A 19,189-nucleotide genomic window follows, 5' to 3' on the forward strand; every position below is an offset into this window, starting at 1 on the left:
CCCAAGTCACTGTTTTATGGCATAATTTATGCCTAATATGCCATAATAAATGGCAAAATGAACAAAACTCCAGAAACATCGGGAGATGTTTTGTTTTCAGAACCTCTTAAGAAACACCATTATGTGGTCCTTGCACAATGTTGGTTAGGTAACTTATGAAATCTGAAAACTCAGTTCTCAAGAAGGTTTCCATATCCCTGGCCAACGGTTTTGCAGCTTTCCTAACAGGCATGGCAGCTTAGCAGTCCATTACACTTAATGTTTCCATACTAGCATGATATGGAGTTCAGCAGAAACTTTGGTTCTGTGTGCCTTCATTTCAAATGGACGGAAAGCTTCCCAGTAATGTTTGGTTGAAATACTTCAGTGCACCAGTTCTGATGTGACAGCAGATGAAATACATGCAGTTAAGAGAATTAATCGCTAGCAATGTTATAACATCATGCAACTGATATAAGTGATTCCAATTAAAATATGCATGTGCCTTGCGTTCTTGACCTAATGCTTTGTTACAAAATAAAATTTTGAAGCCAGCTGAAAATAGGTGGCATTTGAACAGCCAAGCATTAAAGAGCTGACCTTCCAGCCCTATGTGCCTAGTACTAGGATTTCCAATAATGATATAAACTGGCCTTGTTAAAATCCTGTACACAAAACACAATAATACATCTGTTAATTTTCAGTTGGGAGCACCTGAAGGGTTGGATTTTGTGAAGAGTCTGTGTTCTTTCCCTTCCTTCTTCAAACTCTTATGTGCTCAGAGGCTTAAGTGAATGGTTTCACTGAAGTTAAGGCTTAAAATAGATACTGTGATCGATGCCTGTATTATTGGTCCCAAAGAAACCAGGGAACAGTTGCTGCTTTATTATTACTACATCATTAACACCTCGGCTGTAAACAGAAGGTCTCAATCTGAATTAAAGCGCTATCAGTAGATACTGAGACATGTGGAGGTCTGAGAATTCATCCCTAAGCAACCAAGCCTGTGCAGTGCCCTCACCTCTGTTGTGCCGATGGCAATTTTTAAGGTCACACTGTAAGAGGAGAAAAGAAAAAGTGCCTAATTTTTAATGTTTTTGTAAACACATATACTTTGTAAATCACCTCATCTCTTTCAAGGTCGTTTTCAATCTGCTGCTGGGTTCTTCCTGTTCTGGTGTTGCTACTTGTACACGTTGTAACTCATAGCTTAGGGATAGTCAAAAGCCCCTTAAACCAAATTTATAAATTTGCTGTAGTAAGTTTTTCTATGAGCATTTGGTCTCCTGAAGGCCAGAACGCAGTTAATTGTCCAAGGCACTTTAAAATCTCTTTTTTCCCCAGCTCACACCACAGTAGCAGCAAACGTGAATTAAAATGAATTTAGTTCAGTGCAAATCTTTATGAATGCTCTGAAATAAAAAGAGCTGACATTGTTTTAGTTGGGTTTTTACCCCTACATTTTCTACACAACTATGAGGAAAACTGAAGATGTTAAAATTTAGTTAGTACTCCAGTTTTCAAGACAATGTTAAGGGGGAGAAGATATCTCTCTGAAGAAAACAAAGTAAAATGCCCAAAGAACTCAAGAAAAAATACTAACCAGGTACTGATGTACTGAAAACCAGAGGTAGATGTGAAAGTCTGCAGAGTTTTAGTCATGGCTTTAGCTCTTTTTTGCTGTCTCCATTGGGATAGATACCAATCTTTGGCCAGTTTGAATCTAGAACAAACAGCTTTGTGTATATCCCACGAGGGTTGTATCTGGCAGCAAGGAGAGGAATACCAGCTGGAATTAATTCTTGAGGAACAAGCCATACAAACCAATTAACTTTTTATATATGACCAGGTAACTAAATGGGCTTTTTGTGCGGAGGAAAAGCAGTGACAGAACAAGGCTTGGATGGGTTCTCACGTCTGCAAAGCTGCCAAGATAATAGTTACCAATTTTTTAATATTGAAATGAAGAGTGTACTGATTAGGATTGTGCTGGGGTATCTCCTGTTCACTGCTTTTAATTGGTGATGCGGATGATGTAATAGCTAATAGCTGCCAGTGCTGGAGGCCCAAACAGTAATTTCAAGGAATCATTTCGGTTGGAAAAGACCTTTAAGATCATTGAGTCCAACCATTAACCCTGGACTGCGAAGTCCATCACTAAACCATGTAATTAAGCACTGCATCTACGTGTTTTTTAAACACCTCCAGGGATGGCGATTCCACCGCCTCCCTGGGCAGCCTGTTCCAATGCCTGACAGCCCTTTCAGCGAAAACATTTTTCCTCGTGTCCAGTCTAAACCTCCCCTGGTGCAACTTGACGCAGTTTCCTCTTGTCCTGTCGCTAGTTATCTGGGAGAAGAGACCGACACTGCCTGCCTACAGCCTCCTGTCAGGGAGTTGTAGAGGGCCGGAAGATCCCCCTTATTTATAACGCTTTTGACTGGTTTGAGAACTGACCTCCAGGAATATGATACAATTACCCTGGGCCAACTCTAAGCTCCTTCGCCGAGGCAGAAATAACCCCGTATCGGAGCGCAGTGGAAAGCAAGTGCCCAGATGGCAGCTCCTCAGCGGAAGGCTGGCGCGCTGCCGCGCGCTCACACCCGCCCGCCGCCGCCCGGGCCGGCCCCGCCATTGCGCAGGGGGGGCCGCGCGGGGGGACGGGTACGGCTCCCGCCGTGCCGCGCGCCGCCGGAAGCGGCGGCTCCTCTGACGCCAGTTCCGGCCGGAGCTCGTGGTGGGCTGCGGAGCCGCGCGCTGGTTCTCTGGCGGCCGTTGGCGGGGGCCCGGCACCGGCACCATGGTGAGCGGGCGGCAGCGCCGGCGGCGCTTTTACCCGGGGGAGGGCGCGGCGCGCCGGGGCCGCGCTCCCCGCAGACACGCGTGCGAGGGCCTGGCGGCCGCGCCCCTTCCCCACGCTTTGTCCGGCGGCGGTCGCGTGGGGGCGGCCTCGCGCCCTGCCCCACGCACGGGAGGGAAGGATGGGGGAGGGGGGAGGGGGGAGGCGGCGGCGGCGAGTTGGGCCTGGAAGGTTCTAGATGGCGCGCGCGGAGGGCCCGTCAGGGCGCGGCCAGGCCGGGCAGTGCGGCAGCCGCTCAGCCTGCGGGCCCCGCGCCGCTCCCGGGGGCACGGCCACCCGCCCGCAGGGGGGCTGGGCTCGGCCCGGCCCGGGCGGGCCGCGGGGGGCGGTTTCTGCTCTCCCCCCCGCTCCTCTCCTTGCCTGTCCGGGCGGGGGCCGCTCCCGGGCCGGGCGGGGAGGCCGCTCCGGGCGCTCTGCCGCGAGCTGCCCTGGCGCCGCCCGCGCTCTCCGCCGCAGCCTGTGGGATTGCTCTCGTCCGGGCGGAGGCGCGAAACTCCTGCCAAAAACGTGTGCCGAGCAGGCAGCGGAGTAGTCACGGCACTCCTGGAGAGGGTTGATAACTCTGTTCTTTTGGGATTTCATCCTGATTCGTTTAAGGCCTTGAGTTCCTTGGAGGTGTTAGTCATCAAAATCATATATTCGTTACTGCTAAAATTTGTTTGCATGGGTGTGCAGCAAATATTAGTGTTTTGCACAAATATCAAAATACAAAAGCCCCGTTAACAAGGGGTTTTGGGCTTCTGCTGGTTGTACCTTATCCTTGCATCCTTCGGATCTGATGGTTAGCCTGCAGAACAGCCCTGCAGATGTGGCCACGAGGTAAGGTTCGAACATCGTATCAGAGAACGCGATGCGCAGTCTCTAGGAGTAGATTGCAGTCAGCCTTGTAATCACATCACATAGCTATGAGGTTGAGAGAGAGGATTTTAAGAAAAGAGTCAAGGTGAATTTATCTTGAATATACTTTGTATCAAAACCAAATGGGTTATAGAAATAAGTCATTTTAATACTAAAAACATTGTTTAGGTTGTTAGTGACAGGGATTTGTTTTAAAAAGGCAGAGTTTTATTAAAGCTAAAGGGATCTTCTTACATTAACTCTTATTTTAGGCATCCATTTCCCTTGCTCCTGTGAACATTTTCAAGGCAGGTGCAGATGAAGAAAAGGCGGAAACAGCTCGGTTGGTAAGTTTGACTCTTAAGAAACTGGCAATACTTGTGGTAATTACACTTTGTTTTTTCTGATGTTAAATGTGCTGTCAGTTTGTGGTGATGTGGAACTTAATCTGTCCCTTGTTCTTCTGTTACGTGTCTGTGAACAAAAGGAAGGAGGAGTGTTGTTTATATTAACATTTAGAGAAACTCCTCATAATTGTTCAAAACCTAAGTAACTGTACCTTGGCTCAGAAGATTGGTTCATTGGAAGACACTCCTTTTCGCTGTGAGACAGGCTTGTACTAAAGTAGAAAGAAATAATTCTCTAAAGTATGTTTGCTTTTATTTCAGTCATCCTTTGTTGGTGCCATTGCTATTGGTGACCTGGTCAAGAGCACTCTGGGGCCTAAAGGCATGGTAAGCCAGTTGCAAGTTCTCAGTAGTTACACCTGTTGATTTAGTTTTCATAGTTACAGTACATTTTCAAGCAGTATTCTACATCTTGCATCTTGTAGGACAAGATTCTCTTAAGTACTGGGAGAGATAGCACAGTAACAGTTACCAATGATGGTGCAACCATCCTGAAAGCTATTGGTGTTGACAACCCAGCTGCCAAGGTCTTGGTTGGTGAGTTTTTAACAGCTTGTCATTGCAGTACTTGGCATTTCTTCATTTGTAGCTTTATTACGTAGTTTTTATTTGTTATTAGAAAAGTATTCTTCAAGTAATGTGAAAAATTGAAGGGAGGGGGAGTAGAAATCCTGAAGTAAGGAGGCGAAGGTGTTGCAAGAGTTGTGGATCTCTGCAAAAGCAAAATTGTGGTATATGCTGCTCTTGCAAAACTGTTCTGGTGTCTCCTTGTTTTCCCTCAACCCTGGCTTGTCCCAGCAGTCAGAAAGGACAAAAGAGAGCTGTACACCCCTCTTTTTTTCAGTGGGAAAATTCAGAACAGAAACCTACTGGGGTACAGAGATTATCTCAGGTTTTCCATGATTTACATCTCTTTTTATTACTTTGTCAACATTGTGCTCTGGACAGAATTTACCTTTGTGGTCAACTGTCTTAAGTGCACCAGTGGTCCCGTTATGGTGGTGAGCAGTACACTGAACGATTTGGTGTCAAGTTTCTTAATGAGTTTGTGTTTGCCTGGTCCTTGTTTATCAACAGTTCATGAGGCATACTTGGTTATTGTATTCACTGATCCTGTATGTATACCTTAGAGATTCTATCAGGCACTGGTTCCTTTTGATGACCATCTTTAGGAATGGGGACAGAGGAGAGTAGCCATTGACTATTGTCAGGCTGGAACTGGTGTCTACATTGTAAATAAAGAGCAGGGATTTGAAGGATGCTGAATTTGATCTGAATCTTGGGGTTTTTCTGTGACTTAGAGAATGACCTCTTTAAATTACTGAAGACTAAGATTCCTTCTTCTTCTCCAAACTAATGTGAGATAAAAATAATTGTATGTGAAACTGGTACCAGTGAGCATGGTATTTTGAATCAAAACATTAATACAGTGTGTTTCTCCTTTAGATATGTCAAAGGTTCAAGATGATGAAGTTGGTGATGGAACTACATCTGTCACAGTGTTGGCAGCGGAATTACTGAGGGTGATGTATTACAGTTTTTCTTTTTGGCAGTGTACTCAGGTGATATCAGTAGAAGGTGTGTGATTTGATGTTTATGAGTAGGACTCCCAAAGTATAGGGTACCTTGCTCCGTTGGTGTTGAAATTGATAGGGGAAACCCCTTGTGTGTTGCGTCATCAATATAGAGATATATACATATATTTTTTTTAGACTGTATTCCTTATATTACTATTTATAAGTTCAGAAATATTTTAATTTGGTACATTTTAGAAAAATATTTCATTGTGCAAGTGAAAGAAGTATCACTCACAGATCATTCTCTGGATGTTGCACTGGGCAGCATGCAGCAGTGCTTAGTTGTGATGTTCAGTTCTTTGAAATAGTTTTCCGTAACCTTTATGAGAAAAAAAAAAAAAGGCACATTAAATTCTGTTCTTGAGTGCACAAGACCTGATTTCATCCTGTTCCTTTAAACTTGGCATGGTTTTTATGTTTATGTAAGAGTTTACGCTGCCAAGCTCTAAATCTGAAATTACTATGAAAGACTTCAGAAAGCGAGGAATTCTTCTTAGATTTGCTGGCGCAGCTCTGCTAATCATCTCGGATCTAGGAACTGTGATCAAGAGCATCTGAGAAATGATTCATCAGTTCACTAAGGTCCTTGCAGAAAGGGTGTTTGAAGATGTTTATTTTTTCCAACTACACTTCATGTTGTAGCTATAAGTGAACAAGAAACTGATCTCAAACATGAAGTGAAAGATTGCTGTTTTCAAGTATATGTCTGGTTGCTATTCATATTGGAATTAAGATATTTTTTTTCTCATTAATCAGAATTTCATGATGATATTCCAAGAGCAGATCATACATGCTTAGATTGGAAAAAAAACGTGCCAGTAGGGTGACTTTAATTTCACTGTTACAGCTCTCTGGCTTTTACTGCTATTCAGAATTTTCTGATTACTTGGGAGTGTGTTTCTTAGTTAGTGTAAATGTATCTTGAGGGGGGAAGAAACCTAATTATTAATTTCATTTAAATAGGAGGCAGAATTACTGATTGCAAAGAAGATTCATCCTCAGACTATCATTGCAGGCTGGAGGGCAGCCACAAAAGCTTCAAGAGAGGCACTTCTGAAAGCAGCTGTTGATCATGGGTTAGTATTGTATATTTGCTGTAACTCGTTATAAACCAGTCAAGATTAAAACATCAGTGGGAATTATATACCACTGGGAAATTCTTTGCTCTCTGTTACGTAGTGTAAAAGCTGAACTTAAGAATTTTAACAGTTAAGAAAAAAGTCTACTTTGTTTTTTAGGTGAACTACAGAAGCTTTATTAAATTACTTATGATGTGGAGAAAAAAAATGCGAGCAATCATTTGCTCCCTAGAACAAACATCTGAGCTGATATTGCAGACTTAATACTCTTGATTTTAGATGTGACTATTTTCTTTACCTGACACTTTGAAAGCACAGACTTTCTAAAGCTGAATGCAAAGGTCCTAATTGAAACTGGATTTCAAATAGAAGGTTGTATTCTGGGACACTGAGTGATTCTGTGCAGCATTTGTGAAGTAGAACATGTTACACGTAGATACAGGCTAGAAGAAGCAGGGAGGAGCTCACAGCGGCAGGTTAATGATAAGTTAAGGCTTTCAGACTTCCCACTTTAACTGTGTTGACTTTATTTTAGTGATGATGAAGTGAAGTTCCGTGAAGACTTGATGAACATTGCGGGAACAACTCTTTCATCAAAATTACTTACTCATCATAAAGATCACTTTGTCAAGCTAGCTGTAGAAGCTGTTCTTCGGTTAAAAGGTTCTGGTAATTTGGAAGCTATCCACGTTATTAAGAAACTTGGTGGAAGTTTGGCTGATTCCTACTTAGATGAAGGTAAGTCTTTGTGTGTTGGCTGTAAGTGCACTTGAGAAATGAAGCTGTTACGTGTCTGTACAAATTTGTTCTAGGAAACATTGCTATGTTATTAAATTGAATTATAAGTATAAGGGGGGCTTGTAATAATTTAAATGAATTGTTCTTTTAATTTGAAGCCTTACAAGACTTTTCTGTTACTACAGGCTTTTTACTTGACAAGAAGATTGGTGTAAATCAGCCAAAAAGAATTGAAAATGCAAAGATTCTTATTGCAAATACTGGTATGGATACAGACAAGATTAAGGTATGTGACAGAACTGCTGTTGTGAAATTATGCTTTTGTAAATGGCGTTAATTTTTAGACTGAATGCTTTGTTTTCTTTGATTTAGATTTTTGGCTCTCGTGTTAGGGTGGACTCTACAGCAAAAGTAGCAGAAATAGAACAGGCAGAAAAAGAAAAAATGAAGGAGAAGGTAGAGCGTATTCTTAAGCATGGAATAAACTGCTTTATTAACAGGTATGTATTTTCTTGGAAAAAGGAGGGAGTTACAAAGTAACAAGATGCTAATGTTGTCTGAGTAGTATGAGTATGAAGAGCATTATTTATGCCTGTACCTGTAAAATTAGGTGAACTTACCTAATGCTTAATTGATTCACCTCCATGAAGATGATGTTACTTTCTGTGCTTTTCCTTGTGCACCGTGGGCCCCCTCTTTGCTTTGTTTTAAAGAGGAAGAACTGATGTTACTTAAACAGGGACCCATGTCTAAGTCCAGTTGAAACAATGTCACTGTGCTTTTATACTATCAGATTTACTTAGTTATGAGTACCAGCAGCGTTGTCCATATCCATATGCCCCCTTTTGTGGGAAATTGATGCTGAAAGAATCTGTGTTGCTGAATGCGTTTAGTTCAGACTGAACCCGCTATGCTTTTTCCTGCATTAAAATGCTGGTGCTGGAGTACTTCTCCAAATTCAGGAGTGTTTGAGAGACCTCTGTGCTCCCTGTCATGAGCCTTTTCTTTTATATGCATCTTTGAAATTATGATATACAACCATTTTCATTTAAGAGTTGTCAACAATCTAAGTTACTTAGTTCTGTTAGCAGTGTGCTTCTCTTAAACTTGCAGTGAAAAAAACCCAGATTTTTTTAATGATGAAAAACGCTTCTGCCTTTCAGTAATTCTCATTTGAGTGAAACTGCCAAATATATGAGCAACTTGACACCTGTTGGTGTGGTGCATCATGTAGTCTACTAGAAAGTTGACTAGCTAGTTCCACACCAAAGGATAGGAGTTTTAAGAGTAGTACTGTTTGCCACAGTAGCAAAGATGTACTCTTTCAGGACATAGCGTGTGTTATAACTTGCCTTCAAAATTTGTGTTAAGTATCTGTATGAACCACTGACAGACTGATGAATCGCATAATCCCTCCATCTATGTTATGTTTCACATACATTGCATTCTAGTATAGGCAAAATGAATACTTCTTCCTGTGGACATGGGACAGATATAGAGTCCTAGAGTTAGGAGCCCTGTTGGCAATTCGATAGAAGAATTCTTTGAAGTATGCAAAAAAAATCCTTAACTCCATCGCTGCTAAGCTCAGGTAGCAGTTAGTCAGTGTAGCCAGGCTCATGATATTCCAGTTAGACTGACTCTTGACTTTCAGATTTCTTCCCTGATAAAATTGACTTGCTTAGAGGCATACCGTAGATCCGCTTCACATCTGATACTCTGAACATTAGCCAGTTAAATGCCGCTGATGAGCTGCTTGACAAAGGTCAAGGCCATATGTATCCAGAATGGGAAGAGTCTTCTCTGTGCCAATTGTCTCTCTGAAGATAGGTTAGAAGCATCTTTTTTGATGGATATGGCATCTCCCAGCTCCTGCTGAGTCTCTGCAACACTCAATCCCTTAATTTGGAAGGGAAAAATATTTTGACATAGTACTTCTGAATGGTCATTGACCATTCAGCTTTGGAAGACTACTTCGTTCTAGAGAGGGTGGGATACATATTACGCTGTGATCTACTATTTGTATACGTTACCTTTTTTTTAGGCTTTGTATGTTTTCCTGTCACCATGTTTGTTTCTGTGTGGTGCAACATCCTGTGTGTGGCACGTGCCTCGCATACTGACGGCTTTTGTAGTTTTCAGAAATCTGTCATGTGTCCACGCTGCTGAGAATTGGCTGTCCTTCGTTACTCTGGTATTTTGAAAGGTTTGTTCCATGTGTAATGGGAAGGTGTGTCTGTGTTTTAACTGTAGACAGTTGATCTACAACTATCCTGAACAGCTTTTTGGAGCTGCTGGTGTCATGGCTATTGAACATGCAGACTTTGCTGGTGTAGAGCGTCTGGCTCTTGTTACAGGTAAGTACAGTACCTTGTATGAAACTTGGAGGGTCACATTATTTGTTTGATCTTTAGTAAATGTTAATGCTTGATCACCTAGTTTGTACTTTCTACTATTAAGCAGATCTGTGAATGTGAAAAGTACTCCAAATAAACTTTGTTTTACAGAACTTAAATACAATTGTATGTGGAGAACCCTACAAAGTTGTCCATAAATAACTTTGAAATTAACTTTGTTGATTTATCAGCTGCTATGAAAACTGTCAGTATTTTTTCAGAAGTGGGTAGCTCAGTTTCTATCTTTAGTATGTTATACTCCACATTTAAACTCTCTGAATCCTCCCTGCATAATGATTAACACGTTTATTTTTTTCCTCTAGCGACTGAAAATGCTAAGTGTGGAATATAATTTAACCAGTTAGTGCCAGCTAGTAATTTTCTCTTACATTTTAAAAATATTTTCAGTTAAGTCCCTGCTTGATAAACTTTTGAAATGTTTTATAGAGAAAAAAATTAAACTTAGCGGTTGAAAGAATGAAGATGATGAATGAATCTGCAAGTAAATTAATACCACCTTGTTATAAATGGCAGTTGTTTGTAGTAATAGATTAGACTAAACAGTCATTCTTTTTTAAAAATGTGGGCCTGAGTCATTGACTTGAGGTGGACCTCAAACAACGTGAAGAACCTGGGTATTTTTAGTAGTGGCCAGTGTAGATGTGACTCTAGTAATTAATGAAAATGAAACATTTGGAAGACCACAGCTGATTCTCATTGCTGAAGTTAGAGATATTTAACTGGAACATCATAAAAATTTGATTGTGAAATGATCAGGAGAATGGAGAATTTCCTTTGCAGAGAGAAAGGAAAAGATGCTGCTTGTTTAGCTTAGCCAAACAAACAGCAATTGTGTATAACTGTAGGCACACTGACACAAGCAAATGCTTGATTGAGACGAACACTGCTTATGTTTTGGAACAAAATAAAAGCAAATTTTGTAGGCAGAGCAAGTGGACCATATTAGACCACACTGGATCAAATAGTGCAGCTGAAAAAAACCAGACGAGCTTTTAGCAAACACAAACTCTACAACAAATCTTGTCTTTCCTTGTACTGCTACAACTATAGCACTGCTGCATGCTAACGTGGAATAGTTAAGCATATGCTGGGAGTGAATGCATGTAAATGGTTTTCTAATGGGAAGAGCAGGGTACTAGAACAATATTCTCTTCAGAGACATTTTGATCTGTGTAACAGCTATTTTTTGGTTTGCTATGGAGGTTTAGAAGTAGCCCACAGTATTGCTGCTATGAAATAGCACAAGACTCTTGATTCAGGAGAATGGTGGCCAGTGGTTCTCAGCCATCATCAGGCAGGCAAAGTTAATCCTGGCACAAGCTCAAGTTTAAAAACATGACAAACTTCATTTAGTATTTTATAACTACTTGAGTAGTAAATACTACTAAATTTTTAAACGATTGGCATTTTAATATAGGCAGAGATCAACATTAATCTCTTATCCAGACAGAACTCAAAAGCATTACAGCTATTGTAGTTCTTGCGGTGTGAAACAATATTGGTGTTTTAAGGACTTGTCAACATCAGTGGAAGGTTTCTGGTTCTGGTGCCATATGCTGATGTTGGAAAAATTCAGCTTATCGTTATTGTTAATGTAAATCTATTTTTTGGCAATTATGATGATTATTTTTTTCCCCATCTTTTCTCCTCCCCCTCCCCTTGGTTGGACCTTGCCTGAATGGATGCTTTCATTGTGAGCAATTTGACTTTCACATGACCTTACATTTGTAGGTGGTGAAATTGTATCAACCTTTGATCACCCTGAGCTAGTAAAACTTGGAAGCTGCAAGCTTATTGAAGAAGTCATGATTGGAGAAGATAAACTTATTCATTTCTCTGGAGTGGCAATGGGTAAGTGTTTTGCCACTAACAGCACGTGTAACATTTGTGTTAACCCGCTGCTAATGCTGTTCAGTTACCAGGATGGCACGGGAATTTTGTAATGAATCATGTAACCATTTTTATTAAAGCCTTGCTCTTCAGTAAAAATCCTGCAAAGAGGTGTGCTCATGGTTGAAATTTTCTATATGTTAAATGAACATAGACATTTTTAAGGATAGGGACCAGAATTTCTGCTTTGGGAGATTAAATTGACAAGAAAAATAACAACCTGTCATGCTTTAAGAACTTGAGAGCTTGGTCTAGTAAATGTCAGTACTCTTTCTAAGTTTCTAAGGGGTTGTTTTGAGATAGCATTAATTTTCTATTAAATTAAATAAGGTGTTGTGGAACAGTTCATTGATAAAAGCAATAGCATAGTGTACATGACTTTGCTCTACCTGTGAAATGTCATTGTGCTTTCTTTTTCCCTCAAAACTGATCTGTGTAAAACTTAACTGCAGTGATAGCAAAACCATTACAAATGCTTTGCAGTAGCCTCATTTTGTGTGTTTGGTTTGTGGTTTTTTACCCTTTTGCATTTGTGCTTTTTAGGTGAAGCTTGCACCATAGTTTTGCGTGGAGCAACACAGCAGATTTTAGATGAGGCGGAGAGGTCTTTGCATGATGCTCTCTGTGTTCTTGCCCAGACCGTGAAGGACACTAGAACTGTGTATGGTGGAGGTGACTATTGGATTCTTTGTACTTTGTACGTGATACACATTTTGTATCAAACTTGAACAGTAATACAAAACATCTGTGTGTCTCCCATGAATAGGTTGTTCAGAGATGCTGATGGCTAATGCTGTTGCAGAACTTGCCATCAGAACACCTGGCAAAGAGTCTGTTGCAATGGAGTCCTTTGCTAAGGCTTTACGAATGGTAAGTTTGTTTAATCAGATTGCTGGATTAATAGACATAAAGTTTCACTAAGTTTATTAGCTCCTGCATCAGATAGCTGTTTCTTTGAAAGTTTTGGTTGTCTAAAAAGTGAAATTTAGCAACACAGCTTAGGTGAACAAAGGGGGAAAAGTTACTGTTTCCTCTTTCAAAACAACAGTGCTTTTTTTTTCTCTTAATTCTGCGTGTTACAGAATTCTGAATGTTCAATTAGAAGAGGGCAAGCGTGTGGTTCTTGTTCCTTTTAGCTGCAGAGTTAAAAGTGCAGCAGAAATAGCACATAAAAATCTCAACTTATTCAGTGGAAACTGATTTAGAAATGAGCAGCCCTTGTGTTCTATTGATACTCTGGTGTTACTTAATTGTATTCATGCTGTAGTACTATCTTTTTACATTTATAGAATATTACTGTGTTAACAAACTGTCAGTTTGAGAAAAATTGCCCTCCTGTAATTTAAATGCAGGAAAAACTTTCTTAGAAAATGAAAGACTATGGGAAAACATTTCTCCCAAGAGAATTAAATTAAAGAGCATGGTAAGACTTGGCATTACCTCTTCAGTCAGAATGTGCAGTTTGCACTGCTGTCATTTAAACAGTGAACAGAATGATCTGGTGATTAATGCTTACCAGCAAGCTTAGGTTCTTAAAATGAAAAAATTTCTCCAATTGTAGTCTGAAATTAAGAGACATTTCTTTCTGCCTATGTAAAATGAACTGACAAATCTGCTAACACACTTCTGTCCTTTCAGCTACTCTCTTATAACAGGATCTTAAAATCCATAGAAAGGTAGTCTGATATTTTTTTTTCTTTTCTCCCATCTTCTGATCACTGTAACAGAGCATACGCCATCTTCTTGAAACTCCCTTTTCTTGCAACTTAGTAAACTAGAAATATTGAAGCACATTTCATGTTTATTTAGGGATCAGTTTGCGTGTTAATAAAAAACAATCTCTGTTTATCCCCTTAGATCCCAACAATAATAGCTGATAATGCTGGCTATGACAGTGCAGATTTGGTTGCTCAGCTCAGAGCTGCTCACAGCGAAGGGAAGACTACTTATGGACTTGGTAAGGGGCTTGATATTACTTCTGCTATTGGATTGCTGTTTGGGAGTGCAGTAAGGCTTACTAAGCTTGGTCATATCTGTTTGTCACTGATACATTCAGCTGGAAGTGCTGAGTATGTTGATTCCTGTTTGCTTTGCACAGAATGTAGGCGTACAATGTTATGTTCCTTCATCATTCTACCAGGCTTTTCACAATAGAGTGAAAAGCTCTGGGTTTGAAGGGGATGGTTTCCACCTTGAAAATCGTTTTCCTTACTTCCATTGTGTCTAGTTATATGAAACTTAAAAAGAAAGATATTGGGTTTTTGTTTGGTTTGTTTTTAAATCAACACAGCCAAGCTTCTGTGTCATGTCCTGTCCATCGCCTTCCTGTGTCTGCCCCCTGACACCCACCACCCCCCAACAAAAAAAAAGAAGTTGTGGAGAAGAATTCTGAAGTTGATAGTACCTAAGGAAATAATGCTGAGAGTCCTATTGGGACCTCTGCTCCTCTTCCTGGTGTGTAATGTTTTCATCATTAATTTTTTGTATGTAATTGCAACGTGTTAGGCTTAAATCAGGAGCTTGAAGTGAAAGATGTTAATACTTCCCTTACTATCATTATGGTGTATTTGAGCAGGTAAGTTACTCTGCTGTCAGCTTCTTGTAATTTCGTTAAAAAAAACCCCAAGTTAAAAAAAACTCTTCATGTGTCTCCTTTTCCAGATATGAAAGAGGGTATCATTGGAGACATGGCAGTCTTGGGAGTAACGGAAAGTTTTCAAGTCAAGAGACAAGTTTTGCTGAGCGCAGCTGAAGCAGCAGAAATGATTCTTCGTGTCGATGACATTATTAAAGCAGCACCGAGGTATGATCTGAGTATCTTACTTGGTCAGTTACAGTGGTATAGAGTAACCTTCTTCTGTGGAAGAGTAATTGTGCAAAAAAAGTCTTGTTCTAAAAATACTTATTTGAAATGAAGACTGACATCTAACACTGATGTTAGTGATTTTTTTGCATTAGCAGTATGAACAGGCCTTCAGAGAAATTAGCATGCCTGAACAATGTCTAGGTAATCCTGGGTCACCAGCTACTCATGTGCTATATATAGTACTAAAACAAAACAGCTGATGAAAATGTAAGGGATCATGCTGCATTTTTTTCTTTTGGCAATAACTATAGTGAAATGCCCAGCTGCTTGTGAAGCAGAATCTGCAGCTAAAAGAAAAATACATTTGTTTAAAAGTTTGGAAAGAAGCACCGCTTCTAGGCAGGTTCTGCCATGTGCGCCCACTGCCAGCTATTTTGCACTGTTTTGTGAATCAAAAGTGGTTTTTTTACGATGGTCAGAGGTGGTTTGTTAGTTTTGAGATGATACTGCCTTTTGTGCTGTGAGATAGAGCTAGCACTGAACACAAAATATCATCTAAAAATTACAAATAAGGGTGGGTGGGGGAGCCTTGTGGACATCAGCCTGAAGGGGGAATTTTCTGATTTTTCTTTCTCTCCCCAGAAAACGCGTACCAGACCATCGCCCGTGTTAGTTTTTCTTCGGTACCTGAGGATGTGTGGACCAGATCTCGCCTAGTAATTTTTTGTAATGATCTAGTTTTTGTGAGGTTATGGAACAGAAGCTTGAGACAGGCAGATCTCCATCTATGGCATGAAAATTACCATCTTCAGTTGGTTTTAACTTATTTCAGTATGTGTTGTGGGGAAGAATTCACTTTCAAGTAAAATGGGGGTTTATACAACCCTATCCCTTCTGTTCCTATCCAGGTTCCACTTAAAATACACAAAAATAATAATAAAAATATTCAAATTCATCAAAGTTGTATTTGTCTTTGGGTAGAACCAAGAAGGGCTGGTTCATTAGAAAAGCTGCAGTGCACATCCTCAGTCCTGGGTGCCCAGGCAGTCGGCGTGAATAATAATGTCTCACACCTTTGTGCCTTGCTGGTTCAGGTTGACCTGCTGCGTTTAGCATAAACAGTTTATGCCAGTCCTGGCTGTAATAGGTTTTAAGTTGGGTTCCTAGAAATAGGCTCCGAAGTTAAATTCGCCCTTTTCTAGTGATGCTGAAGTATTACTCGTGTCTTGATGACTAAAGGAAAAGAAAAAGCTGAAGAGGAACCTTAGTCAATGCCCAGAGCTACAACAAGGGATTTTACAGCTTTTAACACCACAGATTTTATGTAGATAGTTCTGCTGAGAAGAGTCGAGAGGAAAATGCTGCTCAGGGGAGAGATCAACATCCTGGACTAAACAGTCTGTGTGTTTAACTATAAAGGTGTGGACTTGGGCCGACTTCGCACGCTTCAATAATAGCGGGCGGTTAGTGGAAAATGTGCCAGGCTGTGTCACATTCCCTTTTTTTGCATCTGCCCCCCTTCATGCCTATTACAGCCTATCTTCATAGTCTCTTTCTTAATTGGACTAGTTTCTTTGTTTGGGTCATAAGGAAGGCTGTGGTGCCTGCAGCAGTCTTCATGCGAATTCTTGATGCCTGTAAGCAGAGACAATCTGAGGCACTGACTGCGTGGGAGCCCCAGGAGAGGTGCCACCGGGTGTTGTGACCCTTCTGGCTCTTGCAAGTATAACACAGCACCCTGGCAAGCGTGAGGGTGAGCCTGCCAAAGCACAGGGTGTTTGATTTGAAATCAAGAAAAGTAGCCATGCAAACATTTCTCTCCGTTTTCCTGAAATGAAGAAAATCTGCTTACAGAATGCGCTTCCGAACTCTCACAGCAGACTACCCCGTATTGTCACATTTGGAGATCTGAAGAGAGCACCATGTTAAATACAGACCCTTGACAAGCAGGTAAAAGCACCTTCTTCCCCCCACCCCCCCTTAGATGAATTACCAGGTCAGTTCCACAGGAAATAATAAAACATTGAACTTGGATGTTAAGAGAGCCCAGACCTTTTGTCTTGCTGAATAATTTTCTTTTGTAGGAAGGAATAGTTTGTTGGAACAAGGTTAGATAAAGAATTTGGAAAGAGGTAATTCAGTTAATTCCAAAGAAGGATGGCTCAGCTCAGTAAGATGCTCGTATGCTTTATTAAATTTGACTAGTAAGGACACTACATGGGTGCCAGCCAGATCCAAATTCATTTAACAAGGCGGCAAGTGCTAGCAGTCTATTTTCCAGATAATTTTTCAAGCATGTGAATGACATAGCAGTCACGAATGGCATTGAATCAAACCTTTTCTGGGAAGTCAACTGCTGCTTCTGCAGGCTGCGCTGGCGAGACAGTTCCGCTTGACGAGACTGTTCTGTGCCACCAAGGGCTCCCCACCCTGTATAAAAAAGCTCTCTTTTAGCAAACTCAAATGATCCGTGCTATGGAATCAAAAGCTGAAAATGTCATTTTGAGCCAGATTTCTGTGTTACACAGTAACAGCAAAACTTAAAAAGTTCCGTGCATTTCGAAGGGGATCTGAACTGGTCTGAGTTGCAAGCTGGAGAAATACCCAGCTAAGTCTGCTGAGTAAAGTTTGCCTTCAGCTTCAAATTCTGGGCATGCCTGTTAGGGGCAGGCTCCCAGCCCTGGGTTTTATTCATGCAAGTTTACCTTTGCAGCTTCTGTGGGTTTTCTGTTGTAGCCAGGCTTTGATTTTTCTTCTTTGCTACTGCATGAAAACGCGGCATGAACAGCTACCCTTATGGGCAGCGTTGCTGATAACGTAAAAACTGGCAGCAAAGCCTCTAGCTCTCCTCACAGTCATTTAAAATGCTGCTTGGAAATAACAAAACAAGAGTGGTTGTGAATTTTCCAGGAAGGTGGCAGCAATGGTAAGAGGAGAGCTCGCTGGTACCTACGTGCTGTTTCCTTAGGACACAGCCACACCTCCGCTACCGCTTCCCACGCAGCCTTCAAGGTGTTGCTGCTGCTGTGTTTCAGACAAGTCATTTGAGACAAATGCTGTGGGTTACTTGGAAGCGGTGACTCGGCAGTGATCACCTTGAATGGTGGCTTCCAGCTGAGCTTGGACACCTCAGCAAGGTGGAAGGGGGAAGAGTGAGCCCATGGGCTTCCCGTGGGTGAAGAGCAGCAAGTCCACGCGTGCTCTGTACGATCTACCCATGGAAAACATCTACACTGTGTCTTAGATCTACTGTGAACTCTGGTCCCCACATGGCAAGAGGGGGAAAGGGTGGAAGTCTGCTCTAGAGAGAGTGCTGGGTGCAATGCGAAAGGGGGTGTCTGTACAAGGGCGTTCTGCTGTCACCTAGCTCCAAGCCGTGCACCTACTCCTGAAGACTAGGTGGGTGGCATGGTGCTTCCTGGACACCTGTGAGCAAGGCAGGAGTAGAGGCTGGGTGGTGGTGTGAGTGCGCTGCCGCCTTTGCCAGGGCAGGCAGCTGAGCATTAGCAGGGTTCGGCCTCTGGCTCAGGCTTGGCAGCAGAAGGTGGCAACAGTTTCTCATCGAGAGTGATCTCTATCACTGCTCCAGACCGCTTGCGGGGTTCGGGGGTCTCCTCTGACCATCTCCCCACCCTGCGCACGCCTTTGGCCACTTTGGGTGCGTTCCTGCAGGGGTTGTGGTCGTAGATGACCAGCTTCAGCCCGTGGAGATGAGCCAGGCTGGGGAAGAACCGGATGGAGTTGCGATCCACGTCAATCACCTCCAGAAAAGGCATGTCCAGGAGCACAGGGGGGAACTCTGAGAGCAGGTTGCCCGACAGCCAGATGGTGCGCAGCTCCTGCAGGCACTGCAGCTGGGCGGGGAGCGTGCGCAGCGCGTTGGAGCCAGCGTGCAGCGTCTTGAGCAGGCTGAGCTCACACACCACTTCGGGCAGGCACTGCAGGCAGTTAGACTCGATCCAGAGGGTCTTGAGGTTCTGCAGGAGCCGGAGCTCGAGGGGCAGGCTGCAGAGCTTGTTGTTGCCCAGGTAGAGGATGCACAGCTGCCTCAGCGTGCACACGACCAGGGGCAGTGCTTTGAAGTTGTTGAAATCCAGCGCCAGGATCTGCAGGTTTTGCAGCTGCTCCAGCTCGGGGGGCAGGTGGTTCAGGTTGTTGTCGCTCAGGTACAGCTTGACCAGTTCCCTAAAAGAGCAAATGTGCAGAGGCAGCCGCCTCAGCTGCCTGCTGCTCAGATCCACCATTTTGTCCACTGGCATCTCTTCTAGGTCTTCCAGGAGGTACTTCTGGCACTCATTGGAGGGCACAAAAGCTATTATGGCTTTCAGGCTGTTCCCCATCCTGGGACCGACTTTCTTTGGGGATGGCCGGGACTGCAAGGGACAGGGGCCCACCTTGGTCTTCTGCTGTGCACTGGCCTGCGGTAACTCTGCCTTCTCAATATAAGGCTCTGTTTACATGCACCAGCCATTAATCTCAAGGGCTCTGAAATGTTTCTGATAACCGAATGAGTGTTTGGTGACGGGGATTACGCAGAGGACGACTCAGAGCGCAGGTTTCCCTCTCTCGCCCACGCTCCCCTTCACCCCTCCCCAAAAA

At 42.4% G+C, this 19,189-nt stretch overlaps 2 protein-coding genes across 2 annotated transcripts; one reads left to right on the top strand and one right to left on the bottom strand.

Moving 5' to 3' along the window:
• Window positions 1–2,651: 2,651 nt before the first annotated feature.
• On the top strand, window positions 2,652–15,545 carry CCT2 (chaperonin containing TCP1 subunit 2). The gene is made up of 16 exons (XM_040595588.1): window positions 2,652–2,782; window positions 3,949–4,023; window positions 4,345–4,410; window positions 4,509–4,620; window positions 5,530–5,606; window positions 6,624–6,736; window positions 7,275–7,477; window positions 7,663–7,763; window positions 7,850–7,977; window positions 9,731–9,834; window positions 11,626–11,745; window positions 12,328–12,456; window positions 12,551–12,654; window positions 13,642–13,741; window positions 14,446–14,587; window positions 15,233–15,545. The coding sequence occupies exons 1-16, from the start codon at window positions 2,780–2,782 to the stop codon at window positions 15,261–15,263; spliced, it is 1,608 nt and encodes a 535-aa protein (XP_040451522.1). The 5' UTR covers window positions 2,652–2,779; the 3' UTR covers window positions 15,264–15,545.
• A 2,548-nt stretch (window positions 15,546–18,093) lies between these two features.
• Window positions 18,094–18,930, bottom strand: LRRC10 (leucine rich repeat containing 10). The gene has a single exon (XM_040593915.1). It carries the CDS (start codon window positions 18,928–18,930, stop codon window positions 18,094–18,096), a length of 837 nt encoding a protein of 278 aa, XP_040449849.1.
• Between the last annotated feature and the right edge of the window lie 259 nt (window positions 18,931–19,189).

Source organism: Falco naumanni, chromosome 5 (assembly GCF_017639655.2).
Source record: "Falco naumanni isolate bFalNau1 chromosome 5, bFalNau1.pat, whole genome shotgun sequence".
NCBI lineage: Eukaryota > Metazoa > Chordata > Aves > Falconiformes > Falconidae > Falco > Falco naumanni.